The sequence below is a fragment of the Acipenser ruthenus genome, chromosome 18 (assembly GCF_902713425.1).
Source record: "Acipenser ruthenus chromosome 18, fAciRut3.2 maternal haplotype, whole genome shotgun sequence".
NCBI lineage: Eukaryota > Metazoa > Chordata > Actinopteri > Acipenseriformes > Acipenseridae > Acipenser > Acipenser ruthenus.
In genome coordinates this window covers 21,169,550-21,195,251 of record NC_081206.1, presented here as the reverse complement: position 1 = coordinate 21,195,251, position 25,702 = coordinate 21,169,550, and the positions used below count along the sequence as shown (strand labels likewise).

General features: G+C 35.8%; 2 protein-coding genes and 1 long non-coding RNA gene across 3 annotated transcripts in view; all 3 read right to left on the bottom strand.

Annotated features, from left to right (window-relative positions):
• Nucleotides 1-256: 256 nt before the first annotated feature.
• LOC117973915 (thyroid transcription factor 1-like) lies at nt 257-3,667 on the bottom strand. The gene is made up of 2 exons (XM_034927512.2): nt 2,811-3,667; nt 257-1,674 (listed from the first exon to the last, which is right to left on the bottom strand). The coding sequence occupies exons 1-2, from the start codon at nt 3,187-3,189 to the stop codon at nt 1,019-1,021; spliced, it is 1,035 nt and encodes a 344-aa protein (XP_034783403.2). The 5' UTR covers nt 3,190-3,667; the 3' UTR covers nt 257-1,018.
• A 6,975-nt stretch (nt 3,668-10,642) lies between these two features.
• Nucleotides 10,643-25,702, bottom strand: part of LOC131698656 (uncharacterized) — a 35,206-nt gene continuing 20,146 nt past the window's right edge. The window contains exon 3 of the long non-coding RNA XR_009307692.1: nt 10,643-11,227. This is a non-coding gene — a long non-coding RNA (uncharacterized LOC131698656). The remainder of the gene's footprint in view (nt 11,228-25,702) is intronic.
• Nucleotides 17,544-19,778, bottom strand: LOC131698655 (homeobox protein Nkx-2.8-like). Its single transcript, XM_058991495.1, has 2 exons — nt 19,189-19,778; nt 17,544-18,713 (listed from the first exon to the last, which is right to left on the bottom strand). Exons 1-2 carry the CDS (start codon nt 19,340-19,342, stop codon nt 18,178-18,180), a joined length of 690 nt encoding a protein of 229 aa, XP_058847478.1. The 5' UTR covers nt 19,343-19,778; the 3' UTR covers nt 17,544-18,177.

Sequence of the window (25,702 nt, the reverse complement as noted above, 5' to 3'; positions counted from 1 at the left end):
ACCCCATCGGTGTTTAATATTATACATAGTACTAGGAAAAAGCTATTTCATTACTCCACACACCCCATTTGTAAATTAAATTAAATCAAGGGCGAGTATTGTTTACATTTAACTACATGAACATTGTTTTAAAGAATGGGGAAAATCATGTTTACAGTTTTCCAACACGATAAAGTTAGTCATATTCTCAATTCTTAAAGCAACACATTTATAAAATTGAAAAGTGTACACTCTTACGCAAAAAAAAGCATGGATTATGTTCGTGGTGTCTTATTTACTGTAAATTACATTTTATTATTTCAAAATCTTCTTATTTTAAATAGCAACAGATATAATGTCAACAGGATATTTCTATTAGAATGCACATATGAAAAGCCTGATATTTAGCCTACTATATAACCAAATACAATACACGAATCTGAATTTTATTTTCATAATTTATTAGAAGCTTCGTATGACTGTATTCAAGCCAAATCTCTATATAAGTTACAAGAGGAGGAAAAATACGGGGTCAAATAACAACAAAACTTAATTGTGGTATACAGGCAGCCTTCAAATGTCCATAAAAACTTTTTACAACATAATATACAGCTTGCTAAAAACTATGTATCCAATGCAAACCTTTTACAGAAATATACAGCTACGTTTTACATTAAAATCTATTAAAAAGTTAAGCCAAGTTAATTTACCCTACACATGTCTTTGTATGCCCACAAATCTTCCTTTGTATTAACACTGTTTCGACTTGTTCTTCCAGTTTCCTGGGAATCGTGTATTTACAAGTCAACTTTTACAGATACACGTGTCTTGTATAAGAGTTTATTTCGTGAACCAGGAATTTTATTCACATTCGCTGTAAAATAAATCCTTTCAAACTCCACTTACAGATTGAACATTCGTCACTTTTGGTCCACGAAGAGTCGTCGCCTGCAAAACCAACCAAAGTAAACCATTTACTTAGGAAATGCAGAAATGACTCTGTCCGTTACCATATACACGTCTTAGTTATATTACATTGTCACCAGGTCCTACCATATAATAAGGCGGAGCATTGCATGGCGGTGCCATAATCAGAACCAGAAGAGTTTAGGTGAGACAGACTGGAGACCTGGCTATGAAGCGAGGGAGGGCTAGACGAGTGCCCTAAATCTGGCGAATGGCATGCACTGCCAGTCTGCTGATGTTGCCCAATTCCTGAATTATTGGTAGCGCTAGTTGTTTGCTGGTGGTGGTGGTTCTGGGCGCCCGTTGTTGGCGTATGTGTGCCTCCTTGGCATGGCTTGCCATCCTTCACTAAAACTGGTACGGCCACTCTTCTTGGAGACTGCTGCTGTTGTTGGCAAGAGCTAGTGTCCTGTTGCATTTGCTGTTGGGTCACCTTGTCTTTGGCTTGGCGTTTCATCTTGTACCGATGGTTCTGGAACCAAATTTTGACCTGAGTTGGAGTGAGGTGGATCATACTGGCTAAATGTTCTCTTTCCGGTGCCGAGAGGTATTTCTGTTGCTTGAATCGTCTTTCTAGCTCGTAAACTTGGGCTTGCGAGAAAAGCACCCTGCGCTTTCTCCTTGGAGTGCTCTGTAGAGGTCCCATACCCTTGCCAACGTCTGCCAAAGAGCCCAGGCTTCCCATACCGCTCATGTTCATTCCAGAGGATGGGCCCATGAAGCGGGAAACTGCGGAGTGAAAACACTTTGTTTTTTAAATAAGCGAATAAATAAATAAATAAATAAATAAATAAATAAATAGTCATTTAATTCACTATTTCAAACGCGAAATTATAAAAGTAAACAAACCAATGTTTCTGTCTTTGTCAATGTGAATAACAGTGCCTGGTGAAAAAAAAAAATGAAACTACTTGCATCACCAGGCGCCACGCATATAAAATAAAACATGAAGAAAAGGGGAAAGAGTCAGATTCATATAAAATATAGAAAATAGGCCTAATTTATGACGTAAAATACCAACGACAAATAAAACGAATAATATTTCCCTTACGCCTACGGCAATTGGCCTGCCTGTAAGTTTGGTATTTGTAATTTAAGGTACAAAGAGCTTGGTTCAGTTCTGAGGAACGTGCTAATGTATTTGACATCCAAAATATTATAGTTAAATAGTATTATTAACTCTTTTAAAATGAGAAGAATTAATGCCATAACAGGTTCGTTGTAAATATCATTGCTCTCTAAAATAACCTCACGCTCTTATTGAAGCTTTAATTTGCTGTGAATTAACTGTTTTATATCTACTCTGCATCTGTACAAAAACGGAATATTTTACTGAAAAACCCATTTCTACTTCTCAATTGTAATAATTAATTATTGTATGTTATGGTTATTATTTATTATATATGTTCAAATCCAATCAATAAAATACAACAACTGGGTATTTAAAGGGACATGTTTTGTTTGACAAAACAAGTATAAGAGCAGTGTGCATGAATTGCTCGTTCTTATCAACATAACGATAGGAACTAATCTGAACCACGTATTACACATATGAGAAATGTTATTCACAATATATTTAAATAAAAATGGCATATTACTTGGTTAAATAAAGCCAAATACAACAGGTCTTTTATCGATTTAAGAAACCCGTGGCTCTGAATTGTATACATATATCAATTAATATACACATATTTCATATATTTAACTATATTACAACTGCATATTTGATTCACAATACATCTCAATTCACTGCATAATAAAACTGAAATATGTGCACGCATAGATTTTTAGTTTTTGGTTATCCCCACACCTCAAAATGCTCATAATTATTAGCAAAACTGCTTTTTTCAAGTTTGCATACTTACTTGAAGAAAAGCGCGGGTCAGGATTGGCTCCATACCATCCTGTGGCTGATGCACTGTTTCTCATTGTTTCCTGGTAAGGCGGAAGCTCGCTCATGTTGCCCAGATTGCCCAGGTTACCGTTACAGTACCCCCCCATGGATGCATGAGAAAGCTGAGGTACACCTGCCGCTGCCATGTGGTACGCGGCGGGCACCGTCCCGTTATGCCCCATATGGTGCTGCTGCTGCATGGATGCCTGAGAGACGTGAGACTGCCGGTAAACTGCCAGGGGAGCCCCCAAGTTGTTGCCCTCCATGCTCACTTTCTTGTAACTCTCCTCTAGGGGACTCAAAATATCAGAAACTGAGAAAGGAGTCGTATGCTTGGGGCTCATCGACATTGTTTTGTGCCTGGAAAGGGAAAATGTAGAAGGCGAGGCAAAAAAAAGGGTTTTGCCAAAGCTCTGGTAGTGTTGTCTCAGCGTCGATCTTGTTGGGTGAACACGTACGAGAGTGGCTGAAGTCCGCCTTAATTGGATTGAGTGGAGACTCAGGGCTGCCTTTCGTTTGTTTTAGCCAGGCGCCAGGTTTAAGGCTGCCACCAGAGGCGGGGCATAGGCTACCAGGGCAACAAGACAATAGAGCCCTCTCCACAACAATTATCTTACGTGCCGATGACAAGGTAAACACCTTTAAGTTTATTTACATCTCAGATTCTGTAATCCCTTCTGTAATTTTACAAGATGTGTCTTAAGGTGGTGTAACCTTTTACAAAGTCATCCAATCCAACAATAAATGCAAAGACCTTGGTAATCACCTTAAATGCTATATGCAATAAAATGTGTATTTAGTACAAAATAGGTCATACATATGTGGAATTAAAGTTACCCACTATTATTATCTAATTGTGTACATGCCTGCCAATGAAATTAAATAGTATACGAATAATAATAATAATAATAATAATAATAATAATAATAATAATAATAATAATAATACCTACTGGTGACCTGTCTGTCTGCTTATATCTGTCCACCAGTCTGTCTATTCACATGTATATCAATACGCATTAAATACAGCGAAATAAATGTTTAGCCATATCGCTCATATTAGAAACGATTTGAAAAGTGCAGTTGAACCTCTCACTTTTAATGCACCGAAGAGCCACCCAGTGATTCCACTTGTAAATTGTGTTTGCATTATACTTGATCGTACTTAAAAATGCAAAAGTGCTCTTGCTACGCGGGGAAAATGGTAAAGTGGTTGCGTAAATGACCGAACGCATTGTGACTTTGCTTGATATTAGGACATAAGGATCATTTTGCTTCACCCTGTCCAGGAGAAAGAAGATTCCCGTATGCGAGTTAACATCCTTCAAGTATAACACTCTGGCCCTGATTGTACTTTACTCGCACTCTGCAAGAGGTGAGCTTTGCCACGGAAATTGCAGATTTCTTCAAAGGCTCTTCGTTTTATTCAACCGTTATGGTTAGAGTTTCTCTTGCAGGGAGCTGCACGTTCATGTTACAGTTTGCACATTGTCAGAGCAGGCTGTTGTTGCGTTTTGCGTCTTAGTTTTATAATCTAGAGATCTTTCTGTTGATTTTGTAAAATTGAATAAACATGCCTGCACGTATAAATATAAATATTAACAAACAAATATGCGATTATGTAATATGTATTATATATATATATATATATATATATATATATATATATATATATATATATATATATATATATATATATATTCCGCTAATAGATATATTTCATATTTCACTACATTTTTGTACACTTCAATTTCGTGAATTTCACAAACTCTCCAAATGATTTCCACAAATTAATAACGGACACATGTAGAGACATGTGTTTAGATTTTATATTACATGTGTAGACTTGTAGGTATCCAATTCTTTTTTTAATATAGTCTGAATACATAAACGCAATGTACTGAAAAGGCTCGCAGTTTATAATACGTGGGCTCTTCATAACGTGGTGCGTTTGATATTTTCTTCATTTTCTGAGTAACCTCGTCCAATCTTTGTGTCGCAGGTGGCAAAGCGCTGTAAAGATAGTAGGAGCATAAAGTACAATGCATGGCCCTTAAAATCTTGTTCTTAGAATGCAGGAGCTCTAGTTTGCTTATGTTTGCAGAATGCTTTGCTCCTTTATGTTGTTCATGGAGAGGACTGGATATCTCCTCAATAGCTTCTGACAGTACACAATCCGTCTGAGAACACTATAGATGTGGGAAAATGGGAGACATTGTTAGTCAAATGGTGCCAATCCTAATGGAAACTTTACTAAATAAGAGTACATTACAACAGCTGTTTGCCAAGACAGAAAGTAAGATCAACACTGGATACGACACTAAACTTGAAACTTACCTGACCATTAAGGACACGAGAATATGAGCACAACAAACAGAACAAAATGCCAATAATAATAATAATAATAATAATAATAATAATAATAATAATAATAATAATAATAATAATAATAATAATAATAATAATGTCTAAATTTTTTTCAACAAGTTCAACAAATTTGATAGTTTGAAGTATCCTTTGTCAAACAATTCGATGGACTGATACCACAGATAGAAGTTTGTAGTCGAACAGGCAGTATACAATTGTGCGCACCACTTCAGAAATGCATAATGTTTCAAAGAAAGAAAGAAAGAAAGAAAGAGAAAGAAAGAAAGAAAGAAAGAAAGAAAGAAAGAGTGTCCAGAGAGAGTACTTAAAACCCTACTGATATATAATGCATGACAGCACAGAAGTTTGCATTAGCCTTTTACCAACATTGCATATTCTCTAACTACTTAACGCGAGGTTCAAATAAAACCAATTGGGCTTCCTTAACATGCGAATACACTTTTAACCTATACATAAATCTTATGCAACCTTCTGTAAACATTTTAGTATGTATGTACTTTTCACTGTTGTTTATTACACTGGTGTTCTCATGTCTATCTAAAGTATATTCTATAGCAAATAAAATAATGAGTATACAATTTGTTGAATAAGAATTATGTTTCATTTTACAGCATACTTTCATCAATGTGCAATCAATCTTTTATTTAAGGAAGTCAAATTCCAATTTTCAGTGACAACCTGTTAATCACATCAGGAATGATATATTAAAATTCATTTTTCTTTACTTATTTTCTAATACTGGGGCATTTTAATTCATATATAGTAATTATATATTTTGTTGTATTTACAAGTAGAAATTTGGTATCATTCAAAATCAAAAAATGTGTTAAAGAAATATAGCCAAAAAATTATGAGTATATAGGCCACTTTACATGATACATTATATTACACCTAAATCATACACAGCCTAACAGTCCTATCTGTAAATTCACTGCACTAGCTTTTTTTGTTTTTTTTTCTTTAAGTGAGCAACTTATAGACATATGGTACACTAAACAGACATTAGCCAAAACCTCTGTATCGATTGACTTTTTTCTTAGTTGTATAATTAACAATGTTTAATTGTTATTTTCCCACACGTATTGAAATATATTACATTGCGTTAGATAACGTATTTTGTTACTTTGGTATTCTATAACACAGCTGTCCATATACCAGACACTATAGAAAACGTGTCTTAAATAAAGGTATTATCACATTTCGTGTTAAATAGCGATTGATGCCATTTAACACATTATCGTTTAACCCTTATTTTGTTGCTTTTGATGTTGCCTATGGCAACACATAAATATTCTCCAGTAGGTTTAAAATATTAAAATATATGCACAGCCATTAGCAACTTATAAAACATCGACCATGACTGAACAATGTAAAATCTGTCTATTGATGTATATATTGCAGAAAAGAAACGTACACCATTGTCATTTTTTCATCCTTAGTTATAGGGCAAAACCTAAAGTAACCCTGTTGATTGCTGAATAGGAAATATGTATCAACGTCACAATTTATATTCCTAAATGTAACAAAAAAGGGAATGAGTATTTAATGTTTTGTTTGTTTGTTTGTTTGTTTGTTTTCTTTTGTTGTTGTTTTTTTTTACAGCATATGATATTATTTTCAATTAGATGTTAAATAATTATCATTTCAAATACATTCCACACTCATTCATATCACTAATTCGAACCGGTATTGATATTAAATTGGGCAATATGATTGACATCATTCCAATTTTATAATTGTTGCTTGGTTAATGCCTTCTGTTAATTGTGAGAATTAACCACACATCTTATGGAACAGATTTTATATATAAAATGTTTATTTGCATTTTTTTAGACTATTCGATAAACGCACAAAAAATACCAAAACAAACAGCGTGTATATATAGCCAAATATTCTTTAACACTTGATTTACAGTTCATGGTTTAGCTAATATTTCACAAATTTCCACATTTTTAAGTTGTGTGGCCTATGTGGTATATAGAGTAATTACATTCTAAATAGTTTGTTTCACAGAAACCCAATACTACTGGGACTAACGTGTGACAAAATAGCTTCCATCATGGAAAATATGTAAGGCATTGATAAGAATAAATCAACCAATCAATTAATGAGAGACAATCAATTAATTAATCGATGCAATGTAGTTCGACAATATATCCGAGATCTTATAGCGACCCCTGGGAGTTTCCGAGAAAACTGCACTTTTACCTAAATTCAATTCATAAAGGCTGCTGCTGCTTTCAGTACGATTCTAACCTTCCAGTTTGAAGTGCTTTGAGGCTCTAGATTAATTTAATATTTCTGAATCTGAAGTTAAAATTGGAGGCAAGAGTGTAATGGTTTGGTTTTGGAATAACTAAGACAGTGGGAAACTCAGGCTCGGCTGCAGATATGAAGTATTTGTGTTTGTAAAACCTGCCGGCTGTAACTCCTCTAATTTACTTCGGCAGACAATGTGCCCCATGTGTTTTAAATACAGTTGAATGTAATTGAAACATAAATATGTGATAAACTGCCATTGCAATTTCATTCTATAGTGTACATTGAATATAACTAAAGGACAAAACAGACAATTCATTAGGAGTCTGAACTGATAAAAACAGTAAAGATAATGTATAGCAGTCTCTGTTACTGCTGGTCTGTTGTCTAATAGACAAACAATCCCCAGCGATTAATTTAAATGCTGTTTAAGATTGAATACGACGATTTTGGTGATTTCAAAGTTGGATTATAAGGCCACTCGAGGTTGCTGCTTTTGAGTTATAATTTATAAGTACAGTATTGGACGTTTCCACTGTGACCTAACGAAAGAAAATGTACAGTACGCTTTCATGGTAATTTTGGTAAGGATGATGTATTAATCTAATTTATTTTCACATCAGCTTTGCATAGCTAATCTGTAAATTTCAAAAGAGATCTGACTGAAGCTTAGACATGTATTCATTGACTTGGCTTCAAGCGAAACATTTTTTGATTAATTATCTTTAAATTGGGGTGCTCAAATTTTCCACTCTACGTCATGCCAATACTCACCACCAGAGCGCTAAACTCGACTAAAGGTTAAGCTTTGGGCTTTAAAAAAGCCTTTTATTTTAAGAGACGTATAGTAATATAGTCAGTACAATACAAATAAGAAATAGAAACGGGTAACAACCAAAATAATTGCTGAGTATTATATTGATGCCCCAGGTATATAATCTATAAATCCATCGACCAATTATAGTGTCTTGCGACATGCACAATAACTTACTAGAGGAAACATAATGCGAGTAATTCGATTCGCCGTGCTGGATGCTCGTTTCCTATAGATGTAGGCCTATGCCTAGCAGTGACAATTAACCTAAATTACAGCATGCAAGGTAAGGCTAATTACAATTATAGCATGCGCTCGTGAAGATATCTTACTGCACTAATTGTTGAATTTCAATAACTACTCCTACTTAGTTTTAGCTAGACCCTTTCTGTAGCCTAATGATAGAAGCTTATTAGGGTAAATTAACTTTAATTAGTGCCGATGTTCTCAGAGGAACCTACAGTATTGTACATTAAAAAAACATGGTATACGCATAACATCATTGAAATTCCCACCCTCTCTAAAATGAGGAAGCAAGGCTATTAGCAAACAAAATAGCAAAGGATATGCTTTTACATTTGAATATACAATACAATGCAATTTTAGGACGTTGTTTATACTAGCACATAATAAACCTCCCCTCATAAATATACAGAATTAGTTGCATTCGGGTCATGATGATGCCTAATAATCTTAGTCATATATATAAAAACTGTATAAATATAGAAGTAAAATTACATATTGTTTCCAGTACATATTGTACATTCTAAGGGCAGTATTAAATGTGATGTCACAGTATTTGTACATTCATGAGACATATATCCGTCCTCCGTCCTCCCCCATCCACCCCAACCCCCGTACTCTTTCCAACATGGACAAGGAGGTAATAAAATCGTGTTCTATGCCTACTACAAATTCCGAGGGTCTGAAGTGTAATTCGTATTGCAGTGAGTATTGTCAATGGAAACTTCGTAGCTCACCTTCTTAAAATCACTAGCTATCCAATATTGCCACCTAGAGGGTCCATGTTAATTAACAAATCAGTTCTTCCCAGAAAAGGAATATCACATGACCAACCTAAGCAGCCTTGATTTTTCACAACAGATTTAAACTGCACTGTGTTCGAATAAGTGCCTGTTTCCTCTATTTCACTTCAAGCAATATTTCATGTAGTTTAGATAAGAAATAGCGTCTGCTCTCCATTGAGCATGCGCAGAGGACACTATTTTACATGACACAGGAACGTCGCAGTTTGAGCTCCATTAAATCCATTGACATTCTCAGAAAGCTGTGTACTACTTTATGACACCCATAGAGGGTGATGGTGGCATGTTCATGGTGTGATTCCATCTACTTTTCTCTGTCCATGCAGCTGAAACTCACAGTGGGGAATAAACAGCACTGTAAATAAGGGTAGCTTTGTGGGTCCTGTGTTTGTTGCAGGATTTTTTTTTTTATTAGGCTGTAGTTCAATTTGGCAAGCAGTGTGTTTCACATTTCAACAAAAGATAGGCATGTTAAGTAATATAACTCCTTGCTCTTGTTGATCACCATACAGGTGCTAGGGAAGAGAAAGAGCGGGCACAGGAGGATGGAGAGTGGAGGAAAGACATGACTAGTTGGCCAGTAGAGGAGGAGGGTGAGGGCGAGAGGGGATGTAGGGAGGCACGAAGGATTGGAGGTAGGAGGGGGCGGTGTGGTGACGAGAGTAGTAGGCAAGAACACGGGTCTTTAATTTATATGTTGTTTGAGTAGACTGAGTAGACATTGATCTGTTTAAAATGACTTTTGGCACCCAGAATGGAACTTTCATTTTCTAGAATTTTGATGTCATCATACCATACTTTTCCAGATGCTGGAAATTTACAATCCATGGGTAGAATTCCTGGAGGGGGTGGGTCAGTACCAATTTAGTAGCCTACTACTAACATCGTTCCATGACTCAAATTCAAGAGACAAATTGAAAAATAATCTTATTGAGACAGAAATACTCTTCCCTATGTCCTGTAATCCCTTTGCAAATCTCATGTTAAGAAAAGCTTATCAAAACAAATAACTAATGGGCCAATGAAGCTCAGTTTTGATTTATTCAGCTCAGATTAATACTTACTGTTTTGTCCTTGCAGAGCTCTTTAGGAAGCCTCAAAAGGAACAGGTTGCTGAGGTACCTAAAGGTATTGTAACACCTGGCCAATTAAGGCTGTATAAAAAGTTATTGTAGGCAACTACGCCACTTGGTGGTGAGTTCAAACCCAGGAAAAATGACTTCTAGAAAAATACACCACAGGTCCTTGTTCAATCAGGTGGGGCCACAGTATCAAAAAAATACAAGAACTTTAATAAAACAGTTAAAACCCAGGCTTTATTTCAGCTCGAACAGGAAAGGGTGGGTGGCTGGAGATGCAGCTCTGCTCAACCCACAGGGTAAACTATAACACACAAAATGACTACAAACATAAATAAATCATAACTTTGTGAAAACACCATACTACTTAAATACCTAATATGCATACAATAATCCACTTGAATCCAAAATGCACACATAGGAATTATCCTAAAAATAATAATTAAAATCCACACTTAATAAAATGAACCAAAATAATAATAATAAAAATAAATGAAAGTGAACCTGTGAAACTGGGGCGAACAAACGCCAAGATAATTTTAAAAAGAGGTATGCATAGACTAGAGATACGTTTTAATATGCATCCCAGGTCTGGGTCTGGGTAAAAGAAAAAAAAAATCTTTAAATAAAGCAACAACTAAGACTTACAACAAGCTCACAGTGGGGAGAAGCCTCCCACATATGAAAAAAACAAGAGACCGAGAGAGAGGAAAAACAGATGACAGCGGCAGCGGACTTCAATAGGGCGCATCTTCAGGAACCACACACAAGCAGGTCGGCCACCCTACAGTGAATGAATTAGCCTGAAAGAAAGAAAGAAAGAAATAAGTTTTCACTTCCCAAGTTACACCACACAAAGTTAAATCACAACAAGAAACTTCACTGACAAATAACCACACCACTATTTACCCAAAAGTAAAAGAAAGAATATTCTCACTTTTAAAATGAACACAGCAGTATAATGTAAGAATAAAATAATACAAATAACTATAAATAATACAGCAATTAACAAAACAGCGCACCTGGTTAAAATCAAGGAGAGCTCATCAACGAGGCAAACCCCTGCAGCCACTGATTCCCCCCGTCAATTGCTGTGGACTTGATTTCAGACACATACAATTAAAGTGCTTCATTAAAGTGTAGGTTATCCGGGTAAAGGGCCCCATTTAGCAACGTTCGAAACCCTGAAGGCAATCGCAAAACACTTCTGCGGACAGTTAGCGCACCAAAATCAGGCGCACGTGTGGGCAAACAGACTTTGCCCACCTATGTGATTTAGCAACTGTGTTTTAGTGCCCATCCGGCAAGTGAATGTTAGCGAGCTGATCATGGGCTGAACTTTTGGGGAGTGTCCTCATTTACTACAAATGTAGTGATTTAGCAAACCATCAACAGTGTTAGCGTTTGCGTTTCAATTGACATGTGTAAACCAGGTCTAAACTGTGCGCAAATTACATGGTCAACTATAAATACCGCTGTAACTACCAGGGAAGCAGGTAAAGAAAAGAGAGAGGAAAAAAGGAAACAGAAGAAATATGGAGGGCACACTGGATTTCTACGTAGCTAGACAAAGAGAGAGGGGGAAAGAGTGAAGTCATCTGTCTTTTCTGAGCCTGTCTGACACACAATGTATGCAGCAGTTTTGCCTCAACAGACAAACAATCACTGACATCTGCCAACTGCTCCAGGCTGACCATGCGGAGAGCACACTGTTTGCCTGTAGCACTACGGGTACCCGCTGCACTAACATTTTATTCCACTGGGTCGTTCCAACGTACTGAGTGAGGGTTACTGTCAAGCCGTAAATACTTACGACCCAAATATTTGGAGAATCACACCCATAAAACCTATTTTGCTTCAGAAATGTTGGCTACCTGTTGCAATATACGAAGTATGTATTGTTAGTGCAATTTGATTTCGTGCCAAAAATGTTTGTAGTTTTTTTTTTCATCCGCGAAAAACGCATAGTAAAAGGCTCGCAAATAATTATGGCTTTACAGTATACTGCAGACATGCAGACATGTGCAGTATGGTATACCTGCGGCTTTAGCAACATGATACAAAGCAGGGTTTTCTTGGGAGGTATGGGTTTCCTGGTGTCCTGGGAGCCATCGACTGCACACATGTGCAGCAACGCACACCAACACAGAATAGGCACCTCCACATAAATCGTAAGGGGACCTATTCTGTCAACGTGCAAGAATTGTGTATGCAAACCACCCTGGCTCCGCTCATGACTAGTTTATCCTCGCTAATTCGCAAGTGGCAGCTGCGTTTCAACGGGATGATATTCTGAGAGGCTGGTTGATAGGGGACAATGGGTATCCATTGAAGCGGTAGCTACTGGCACTGCTGCTTAACCCCACGACCCCTGCTGAACAGAATATAACCATACCTTTAAATGTGCTCCTACTGTAACTGAGTGAACATTTGGAATCATCAAAATGCGATTCCGATGTTTGGATGTCTCTGGGGGAGTATACTCCTCAGAAGATTAGCAATATTAGGAGGTTGTGTGGTCCAGTGGTTAAGGAAAAGGGCTTGGAACCAGGAGGTCCCTGGTTCAAATCCCACCTCAGCCACTGACTCGCTGTGTGACCCTGAGCAAGTCACTTAACCTCCTTGTGCTCCGTCTTTCGGGTGAGACGTAGTTGTAAGTGAGTGTGCAGCTGATGCATAGTTCACACACCCTAGTCTCTGTAAGTCGCCTTGGATAAAGGCGTCTGCTAAATAAACAAATAATAAAATATCACCCTGGCTTGTTGTGTTTTACATAACATAGCTCTCCGTAATGGATGTGATGTTGAATTTACAGAGGAAAGATTACAGGGTTTGAGAGAAGCAGATGCTGAATTTGAAGCCCCAGTTGTGGAGGTTGCAGATGTTGCTAGTGCCAGGCAGGTCTGACAAAGACTAAATGATTATTTTTTATTTTATGGTCATCACTCACTTGGGCTACTGGACATTTTTAATTTCTTTGCGATTTTGTCTCCCTTTTTTGTTTCAAAATGCCCACCGTTTGCTATCGCAGATGCACAGGTGCTTTTAAAGTGAATGTTGAATCCTTATTGGTTGTAACCTTACTCCCCCGCTGTGCTTTGATTGGCTGGGCGCATGATTCGATGTGCGTTAGCTCACGCATGAGACCCGACCTCTGTCGCAGCTGTTCGCTAACGTTTTTGACCGAGCAGAAGGGCTGCGCACATATTTGCTAAATAGGGCCCTTGGTGTTACATTTGCAACATGGTAACAGTTTCCTACTTGGCTCTCCCATGAATTGTAAATTCTGCATTTTTGATAATTACATACAACTGTAAGTGGAGAAAAGTTTTGGTTAGTGCCTTCATCGGTGTCATCATCAGAATGTATTGGATTATGTATTTGGTCAGAATATATATATCCCGAGTTTATTTTGGCAGCAATAAATTAGTGTCGCAGTATATTACCAGCTCAAAACCAACGCAAGGCATATATTTTATATATATATATATATATATATATATATATATATATATATATATATATATATATATATATATATATATATATATTATTGTCATATACTGTATATATACATTTCTGTATTTATTGTTTGCCAGTTTTTCTTCTGTTACAAATCTTATAGATTATTTATAAACTTCTGAAATAATTTATATTTTCAAAGTATATAAATGTAACCTGCCACCAGGGAGCATCATGACGAAGGAACATGTATATTATAGTAAAAAAAAATATTGTTTTGCAGGCAGGTAGTGTACTTACATATAAGGGTGTGAACTGTCACACATATTACTTGAGTGATCACAACCGACATGCAAGTCCTGGTGGACTGGTGTGGAGCGTAGTATGACCCCTACTTTTTGATGGCAACATCATATCTGAGATGTGTCTGGACATGTTGTCAAGATGGCTCATGGAGCAGCTGGATGAACTCCAATTACAAGGATTATAGCCTCACTCCATGTTTGCAACTGGAGGTGGGGGGGTGGGGTGGGGGGGGGGTTGGGGGGTGGGGGGGGGGTGGGGAGTGGTTCCTGTGCTATCCAGATATGACACCAATGGACATTTTCCAGTAGGTCCTTAACACTTCAAGCCCAACAGGATGCCAATAAACATTGTTACAGGAGCTCCACTGTGAAATCTCTCTTACTTGTAGAATTGTGCAATGCCATAAATGATGTGCAAGTCTGATAGCAAAATAATGAAGACACGCTGTATATGTTTCCATGTGTTGCTAGAATAATAGAATACTGTTTCAGATATATATATATATATATATATATATATATATATATATATATATATATATATATATATATATATATATATAATTTTGAAAAAAAGTTGTTTTTCACACTGAAGTTGCTGCTGAGAGAGGCCTAAAGGTTTATTTTAACGGGCAAAAACGCATTAACAAATTTACAGCCTATTAATTAGACCCCGTTCCTCCCTAATGTCTGCACAGCCACTGCAAGCCCATACAATTTACGCCTTTGTCATCATGAAGGCCGCAATGTTTTTAAAGATACCATTGTGCCCTTAAATCCCATAAAATTGTCACTAGGGACTGATTAAACAACTCTGAATTGAAACACTGAGGATTGTGTAGACGTCCATTTCAGGCCAGACAATACCCTTTTCAGTGCAGAACACAAAAAGGGGGTTTAAGAGGCGATTCTCTGGGAGACTCGTCCCAGTCAGCCCCATCCATATTGAATACAAGGTGGCCAGCATCTGGGACAAAGGGTCCAGGTGACAAGGACGGTGCAATGCGCTGTCCAGCAGCGAGCAAACAACAACGCAGGGGTCGAGGAACCACGAAACCCTTCTTCAAAAAATGCACGCCTACTGCATTTCAACCGTCCTCCCGACAACATTTTCTATTCACACTTTTAATGCACATTGTCTCAAAATAAACTGCTTAACCTCCCACATACAAGTCCTCGCTTCCGGGTGGAATAAAATAACAATACATCGTAAAGGCTTTAGCGTGTGGCCGCGTGTTTCATTTGTAATGAATACATTACTAATATTAAATACAGATCTATATATTGTATGTAGTCATTTTATTTTGAAAAAGATAAACCCCTTCAAATGATAAAGCTTTTTTTTTTTTTTGCCCTGGTTGAAAAGATCAAACGTGACAACCAGCATATATTGCATCTTTACAGAAATCTATTGGAATATTGCTTTTAAAAGACTTCTGGTTAGTCTGATCTCACTCCTAAATGGACCCTTTTTAAAAATGTTTGGTGCCTGAGGTGTGTTGTTGTTATTATTATTATTATTATTATTATTATTATTATTATTATTATTATTATTATTATTATTATTAATAATAATAATAATAATAATAATAATAATAATAATAATAATAATAATAATAATAATAATAATAATAATAATGACAATTGCTACAATTTCCCACTGTATATAAAAAAAATTCCAATGCATTATTGTCACTATTACAAAAGGCTTTAGTGTTTATTGTTGTTTAAGACTATACTTTAAACGCACACAAAAAAAAAACAATAAAAAATCACATTGCAAATTATATCAATATTAAAACGTATAATATGTCGATTACTTGATTTACAGTGTACTCAGCTTGTACACGTATTGAACTGCTACATAGCTTTGTGTATTCTATTACTGCTCTTAATTATAACTGTTCACTGTATCTTGTACTTGATTTTACTGTTAGATATCCATAGTAACGTTTTTGGTAACTGCTCTTATTTGAAATTGTTCTTACTCATTTATCATACTTACTACGTGCTCTTAATAGACTTCACTCGCAGAAGCAAACATTTTTACTATAAGTTAACTGCTCTTAGTCGAGCTCGCTCTTAAATGTAATTATTTACTATATTCTTTACTTTTCTCTTATTTGAATTTGATCTTATTTTCACTGGTTTTATTGTACTTTAGAACTGCTCTTAACTGTATTGTGATATTCTGTTATGCGATTTTCTGCACTGTGATATTTTGTAATAACTGTAATTCGCCCTGAATAAGGGAGTCTGCTAAATAATAATAAGAAGAAGAAGAAGAAGAAGAAGAAGAAGAAGAAGAAGAAGAAGAATTGAAACTAAAACGCCAATTTAATAACAAATCTTGCAGTTCGATAAACTTGATATATATATATATATATATATATATATATATATATATATATATATATAATTTCAATATTTCTGACACATTTACAACAACTGTATAATGAAGTGCATTAACGGTAATCACTGATTTTATGTTTACCGTATTTAATTAAGCTACTTCATCCAATACCATGTAAATCTTGGTCATGGTAGTTTTGTTATGTTTTTAATTGCGGCACCTACCTACGTATGTCATCTTGCATCCTGTTTGTTAACCAGGAAGTGTAAGGTATTTTTATACCATGCACGAACAATTAGCCAGCACGTTTTTTTTTTCTTTGTGTTCGGTGTTTGTTTTGGACCGTCAGAAAGAAGCAAACATATGTTCCACTATAAAAGCTATACACCTGCTTCTTTCTGATAAAACATTTCCCACTTAACTTTCAATTTCTAACAAATGTCTTATTCTCAAAACAATGGACAACCTGCTGTCACTAGTTAGCATCAGTATGTCCCCACTACAGTGGAAATTTGCATCTAAACACATATGCGGTATGCATGTGTTCCTTCAGAGGGCCATTGGCTTCGGTTAAGCCTTATATCCTGGCAAATATTAGAACTTGCTTTGTTAGTGCATTTTTACTGAGGATGTTTTATAAACGAGTTCAATTCCACTTCATTTTAGGTTCTCCATATACAGTAAGCTATTCAAAGAACAACGAGTTTACATTGAAACGTACACAGGGTGTAAGAGGAAAGGCGATGCATATACTCTCACATTACCAGCCTATTCTGTAAAACTACAAGTTTAAGAATTCACAGAAATCTTATGCAACAGATTTTTCACACATTATAGTGCTTATTTAATTGTTTGAGCTTATGCCTTTTAGAACATGAACAGTGTTGCCACATTAAACATTACTATGTATATGAATACTAAAATGCGTTTCTGGTTTGCAGCACACCCATAAACTGAATATTTAACAGAGATTTCGCTTCCACATCATTCTGTTAAAAAAAAAAAAAGTAATTTATTACATTTCATTTAAACTTGCAAAAATACAATATCCTTTTGGTTGCCAGTTTGATAGTTCACATAACAAGTCTCCCGAAATGGGGGAAAAAAACACATATATTCAAAGTTCATTGCCTACAGTACAAAGAAAATCTCATACACTAACGATACAAGGCAAGTATACAAGTGTAACTGTACACATCTGTGTAGAAACCATCAGCCAATCCTAATCGAGGCATGTGTCAGATGTTTTCCATTATTTTCCCAAATGCTTAAGCCTTGGTCCAACATGTTAAAATACTAGCTTAATAGACTCAACCAAATTCATTCTATACAAAGCCTTAGCCAGCTATGAGGCACCCGGAACAATGCTACCAGGAACAAACCATTATTTACAATGCACGTTTAATATTTTTTCTCCCAAAAAATGGCAGAAAAAGCCACATCGGTTTACACATTGGGGGGGGAGGGGAGGGGGGATTGAGCAGTTCTGGTCGGCAGTGATGGAAGAGTTGCAGGTTACAGTCAATAACAGCATCTACAGTGTGAATCCTGTTGTTATTGAATCATAACTTCCCCATACACAAAAGGAACAGCTCCAACAGTCTCATTCAAGTCTGAACGCAAAGGGTCTGCGTTACCAACTCCAGTGGTGTCTCGTTCCTGCTGGGTGAGATAAGTGCTGGTAACCGGGAAATAATGCCAGTGGTGTCGGGTGCTGCAGATGCTGGTACCCGTGGAGTGTGAAGGTGGGGTGTGCAGCTGCTGACGCGGGCAGACTGACACTTTGTTTGTCCTGATAATGTACCGGGTTGATGACACATGTATGACAAGGTTTCCCGTCTCTAACCAGAACTGGTACCACCACTCTCCGAATCAATGGAGACTGGTTGATATCTATGTGTCCCTCTGCCCTGGCTCTCTTCATTTTGTACCTGTGGTTCTGGAACCATATTTTCACCTGCGTTGGTGTTAAGCTGAGAAGGTGGGCGAGTTGCTCCCGTTCTGGGGCAGACAGATAGCGCTGCTGTCTAAACCGTCTCTCCAGTTCGAACGTCTGGGATTTCGAGAAAAGAACTCGTCGTTTTTTCTTCTTCTCAGCCTCTGTCTCGGACGACGGTTCATCTTTCTGTGTCGAATCCGGTAAAGTCTCCGCGCTGCTTTCGTCAGAGGCTAGCAAAAACAAAAATAAATCAAAAAGAAGCATTTTAGTAAAGCAAATGATACGCAATATTGGCTTTCAATAATAATAATAATAATAATAATAATAATAATAATAATAATAATAATAATAATAATAATAATAATAATACATATAAAATACTGATATAAATGTTATATTATGTCAAACAATTCAGATGTAACTGATTTAAAAAAACAAACAGATGTAGACTATATTACTAAATATTTTCAATGGTTTCATATTATGGGCTTCTGTTCATATATTTTCAGGGCACGACATTTTGAAAAAAAAAAAAAGCTTCAATACATGGATGTGCCCACAATACTACAGCACATGAAACTCCATTTCAATTAGGCCGCTTCATAACAAAGTACAGATGTAGAACATTATACAGAAGGCAGTGTCGTTTTCAAACACCAAGCCCACACATAAGAGTAAAAATAAGATAAATATCGTAATACTTACAGAGGCAATGGCTTCTGTCAGAGTCTAACCATTCCGTGTAGGGTAAGCTGGAGTAGGTTTCTGGAGAATGGTTATGGGCGGTTTCAGCATCATGTTCTGGTAAATCCAAAATGCTTCTCACTGTAAAACTTATTTTAGCAGGCGCCGACATCATTTGATCCTAAACCGTTAGTGCATACGATCCTTGATAGAAGAAGTGGTGGTGCTACTGACGTGCTACCCAACGCGTCAACTGTAGACTCCGGAGCACGAGCCGAGATGTGAGCACCATCAAATATGGAACTCAAATATTAGTGTCGTTTACAGAGTGATGCTGTTTATATAAACACTACTCTGCACGGCAAACACGGCCAGCGTGCAGATTGTCCCTGTCTATATGATGCTAAGTACCTGAATTAGTCAAGTGCCAAAATCTTAATGACGGTAGGTGTAACCCCATAGGAGAATAAACCCTGCTACCTCCCAATGACAGCAGGAAACGCGCTTCATCATTGCATATTCCGTCCGATTAGCCAAAAGTGGGAAACAGATAATGGTAATTGCTGCTGCTGAATTGCGTCTTGGGTGGCAAGTGGTGACAACCCCCCCCCCTCCCAAAACGAACCAGCATCACCACTATTTGCATAGAAAGTGAACCATTAGAGTACTATCCACAGAGTTAGTTTTTACCTATTCATTGGATTGTTTCATTCATTCACTAATTTATCGGTTGCAGCTATTTATTTGTTTACTTTTCCATTCATACTTCAGCAAGGGAATCCCACAGGAGCACAGTGCTACTGTTCCAAGTTGACATCCCACAGTTTACGTTTTTTATGCTAGAAGAAAAATCATTATTCATGTAAAAATGACATACCAGTTGGCCCTATGCTATTTCAGAAATTAGATTTGGTTTACATTGGGAATGAACATGAGCCATGTTGACTAGAAATATATCGTGCTAAGTTAAATACCTCAATATTTGCTTTCAGTTGTATTAGTGACAAACAAACCGAAGTATTTGTGACAAACATAGTTTTAAACGTCATTATTTCGTTATGCAAATTGTTATGAACTTGTGAAATACTAGCAATGAATCCTTATAACCTATATGTTGACATGTTTCTGTTTTTTTTTTTTTTTTTTTGTCAGTAGGTAATTAAAATATGGTGAGATAAATAAAAAAAAAAGTCATCTTCATATGGATGTGGGGGGTATAATTATAGCTGAACGGTATAATTTATTTTTCAATGGTTTTCAAATAAAAAACACCAAATTAGTTTACAGTATTCATATAAAAGGCTTTTTTCGCATTGCATTCTAAGAAGCCTGCTTTTGATTCCCCTTTAAATCAAAGAAAAGGGCGAATTGCCGCTTACTGAAGCATACATTGCAGGAGCGTTAAATAAAACATAAAAACAGGACCGTTATGGAAAGCTTCGTAAACCTGATTCGCCGCATATCTGCAAGTGTCAATAAAAATGTAAATGGAACACTAACGACTTTAAAAAAAAGAAAGATTTATTTTTGACAGATCAGTGGGGTAGGTGAACAGGACACAGCGCTCAATTTGGCATGCTTCCTACATATTCCTTGAAAAGTGGACGACTATTCGATAAGGTTCCCAGGCCGTGCTTATTGGAGCCACCTATCAAGTGTGCCTGGTGACAGTAGTTATCTTCCACGCTGCATGATCAGCGTCCCAAGCATCCTGGGTGGTCGAACTAAGCAGAACACAAATACATGCCAACTGCTAGGCTGAGAACAAAAGCGGGAAATGTAGCCCTACGTACTGGACCTGTTGGAAGCATTTGTTCCAGTCAAGATTTTGCATTTGTTCAGTCTTGGAATAATGCATGATTGACGCCTCCTCACAATGTGCTTTAACTTTCTTGGATAAATCCGAGCTTGTTCCTTGTTGTCATGGTTTTCAATGGGCTTCAATGGGATTTGGGCAACTATCGACTCTGCTTCACGTCAACTGCAGCCAAGTCTATACAGAATTATTAGTTATGTGTTCCTAAACTGAATAAAGATCCTTTTAAGTTATACTATCAAACAAAGTCATTGATATTGGGATTTTGACGCCTTTTAAATAACCATGAGAATAAATAAATAAATAAATAAATAAGCGTATTTCAAAACTAACGATGCAAACTACAGTCTATACATTAAATTGTGTTTTTCAATCAAGTATTATATTTTACCAATAAAATTGTGGCCATATTAATACACAAAGTTTATATTTATTGCTTTTAAATGTTTTATTTTAGGACTTTATTTGTATTTGTATAAAAGATGAAGACTGGGTATTTGTAAAGCTATATATGTAGGCTATATTATGCATATCTGTTATCCTAGTTTAGTGTGGACATACATTAAAATCGATATGAAGTAGATTATCTACAATGTGAAGAAGAACATCTTTAGACATATGGAGTGTGCAGACAATGACTTTATTCATTGGTGCCCTTAATTTCGTTGACACACAGATTACTGTATGCAAGGTACCACGAGTGTTGCTAAGTTTACCAAGGGCACTCAATCTAAGTGCAAAACCTCGCAAGGGGTAGAAAAGTCATGTTCAGAAGAAGAAATGCCCTACTTCAATGACCTCTCGTAGCCTCTTAATCTATTTAACACCCAAACACCACAGTGAAGAAATAAGTAAACTGTGCTCTTAAACTATTAAGGGCTCTTCACGATCAAATATTTGATCTCGTTGCAAGAGGCATTTTCAAAGGTATAGTGCAATTCACGCCAAAGATCCAAATATGCTATAAACAACGGAACCTTGATCACACATAATATACATGAACACTAAAAACAATAGCTTGATGTCCGTACTATATATATATATATATATATATATATATATATATATATATATATATATATATATATATATATATTACCTTTTGTATCCGACCTGCCGTTTTGTTGCAAAATCTTTACACTGAATAAAATGACCATCAAAATAAACACTGAATATGATGAATATTATTTGTTATTGATTAATAAATTGTTCGAATTTTTAATGTATGTATTTTCTCTTACTTTCTTTTATAGCAGATTAATTTGAATTTGCAGATCATAGTCATTTCATTGTATCTGAATGTGATATTACTCACATTGTATTAATGGGCAAATAATCATTTAATTGTTTTGTGTTTATATTAATAATTTAATTGAGAGTAGCCTTTTAAGACACCTTTCTAGTGGCTGTGATGGAACTCTTAGCCTTATTATATTAACTATATTTTCACTTAGCCAAGATTTATCAACCTGTTTTCATGCAGATTTACTGACACATATTTTAATACATGGAAATAAACAAAGAATTCTCTGAAATTCTGTTGCAAAAGATTTATTCAGAATTTTTAAATATTTGATTTGAACGTGGGAAACACTTTGCACTGTGTTGTTTATTTCGGTATCTGTTTTTGAACCTCTAAAAATATATTCTGAAACAATTAAGAGATTTACGTTTTATTCTGAAACATTTTATTTTCCAACTATTCCATATATTAAGGCCTATATCATTGTATTCATAGTATTATATTATTAGTATGCTTTTTTTTTAGTCCACCCTAAAATAATTTTTAAAAAACACGACATTATTAAACACGGCATTTTATTTTAGTGCATATACTGCTCTTAATTATTTAGTGCAGTTGGAGCGCACAGGACTCCGAGGCACCTGCAATTTTACCATTAGTGGTATCTCTTATTCTAAAGCATCACCATGAGATAGATGGTGACCATGGAAAACAGAAAATCGGGGTCTTGCATCTTTCACCTTCTGTGTCATTTATAAAACAAGAGGTGTCTTGAGGCCACCAAAGTTTCCAGTGTTGATTTAGTTCTACGCTGCAGCTATTCCTCAATACAAAGTGATAGCCTAGCTGCGTGTGACGCATCACGGGTCAGGCAGACTAATGATAGGACTACAGCCAACCAGGCAGGCAGAATGAATGATCATTTTTAAAGACATACACACACACACACACATATATATATATATATATATATATATATATATATATATATATATATATACAACCACAGTAGCAATTACAAGTTGAGAAAAACAGTGAAAATTAAAGTTTATCAGGAAAAGTGCGCATTTCTTTATACTATCTAGAGTCGACACACCACATTCGAGGAAATGTCATATAGAACTGGGAAATCGTAGTAATTAAACCTTCGTTCGTAATTCCAGATTCATTTGGAAATAATACTGTAATCTAGTTTCTTTGTTTAATTTGATTCTTTTTTTAAACTGTGTCAGTATATTTGGTTTTCCATATTGTATTTCTTTGGCCTTTCTCATGCCCTTTCCATTTATCGCCGCATCCGTCAGATTTTACCGCCAGATTTTCTATACTGTTTGTAACAAAAGCTTAAATCATCTTAAAACCGGAATAGATGTGACATCAGCACAAGGTGAAACGTTTGGAGAGAAAAAAAAGCCAATATAAATATTAATTGGACATTTTAAAATGACCAAGTTCCATTAGTTATGAAACTTGACAGTTTCGGTTGATTTCTGGATGATATATTTTTTTTAAAAGCGCAAAGGCCAATTTTCAGAATAATAAGACAATTTTAACAGTATTGAACTATAGCAGATACTGTAACTGCTCCTTCTTGTAATATAGTCGTGTCTTAGTAGTTGTGGCTTGCATCAAAATATATGGCACTCGGTGTTGAAAAGGCGCTTGAAATAATATTACAAACAAAGATGGATTCTGCGGGTGAAAAGAAAAAACTTGTTCTGAAGACAATTTGTTGTTGGTGCCTGACTGCGCCTCGCATTCCTATGGGTACTCCAAGCTGCACTGAACAAGAGCGAAGAAAACACTGAACAAAGGGGGAAAAAAAAGATTTATTAAATCAAATTACTCGGTTTCAAACAGCTGTTACCATTAACAGATGCTTGTTATCAACTCGAATGTTATACTGTGTTGACTTTTTGAAGCGAACTAATCGTATTGCAACAGTTTTAAAACAGTTTGTGTGAATTCTATGGAATTCGAGGTTGCCCTGCGAAAACTTTGAAAAAAAACATTATGCATTATAAAATAGATGCATAGATAGGAAAGTTAACATGGCACAATTATACATGCTTACCATCGCACAGTAATCTTGACATACACAGTAGAGGTTTTCTCCATGGTTCTACTCCTATGTATGCGGTATGCTTTATCTTAATGATGTGGTCTTTTGTATTTGTTACCGTAATTTAACAATGTTTTACTACATCTGCTAGTTTCTAGCCTACATTTGCAAATAAATAAATAAATAAATAAATAAATAAATAAATAAATATAACATAGATGCATCCTTTCCGACAAGGCTACATAAAGAATCCATGTGAATGTGTAGCAGCAGTTAAGAGATATACCACCCCCTGGAGGATGAGCAATGTAATTTCAACAAGCACCACAATTTAACCCTATAGTTAACTGTATTTTTGTATGAAGAAAACTTATTATATTTATGTACCTTAAATACCATACATTGCACCAAACACAAACGTATTGATGACGTAGGAAACAGATATTGAAACACAATATGCTATAGTATTGTATCAAATTGTATGTGCTACACCAAGGGGTATTAAAGGGTTAAGCAATACAAATTAACACAGACAACACATCTATCTATCTATCTATCTATCTATCTATCTATCTATCTATCTATCTATCTAGCTATATTGCACAGGAACAAAATTCTTGGCATGATACATTGCATTTAATGGATCTAAATGGCAACATTTATATCAGAACGGAAATTCAATTCTGTGTCAGCTCCCCTTGGTTCCTTGTTCCATATATCTAAGAGGGCTCTCTTCACTTTAACCACTGAACAAGGCATAAAGAAGCAGTATACATTTTGATGAATTATCATATTCTGTACTGAAGTAAAAAAAAAAAAAAATCTAATAAAACTAAAACACAAGCACAGAACCAACAAGATCAATAATCTTCTAAATCAGACCAGTAATACGACTGAATGCAACCTTAAATACCTCAACTGAAAGCATACAGATACAGTATAGTTTACTTTGTGTTAGTAATACGCTATTCACATTTAAATTTAACCAGCAGTTTATTTAAAAGTTTAGCAAGAACTTGAGTTCTTGTTATTTTATTACTGCTGATGAAATGAACGCTTTTTTCAATATTGTAACCACAGAGTTTTCATTCACTACTGTAATGGTATAGCCAATGTTGGGAAAGTTAAGGGTTTAAATGCAGCACAGGATCAAGTTCTACAATAAATTGCCAGAAGATGTCGCCATAACCCTGTGAATGAAAAGAAGCTGCTTATCAGTACTTACAGTTGGTCAGTTAATTCTTGTTATGTTAGCAAGACATACTCTAAAGTTGAGATGATGAATTGAACTGAAATACATGGGTTCCCAATCAAACACGGTTAAGGCACTTATTACAGATTGAACTTTACTATACACATTTTAAGCTGTATTACATATCACAAAAAAACAAGAAAAGTTCAAATATTTTTTTCT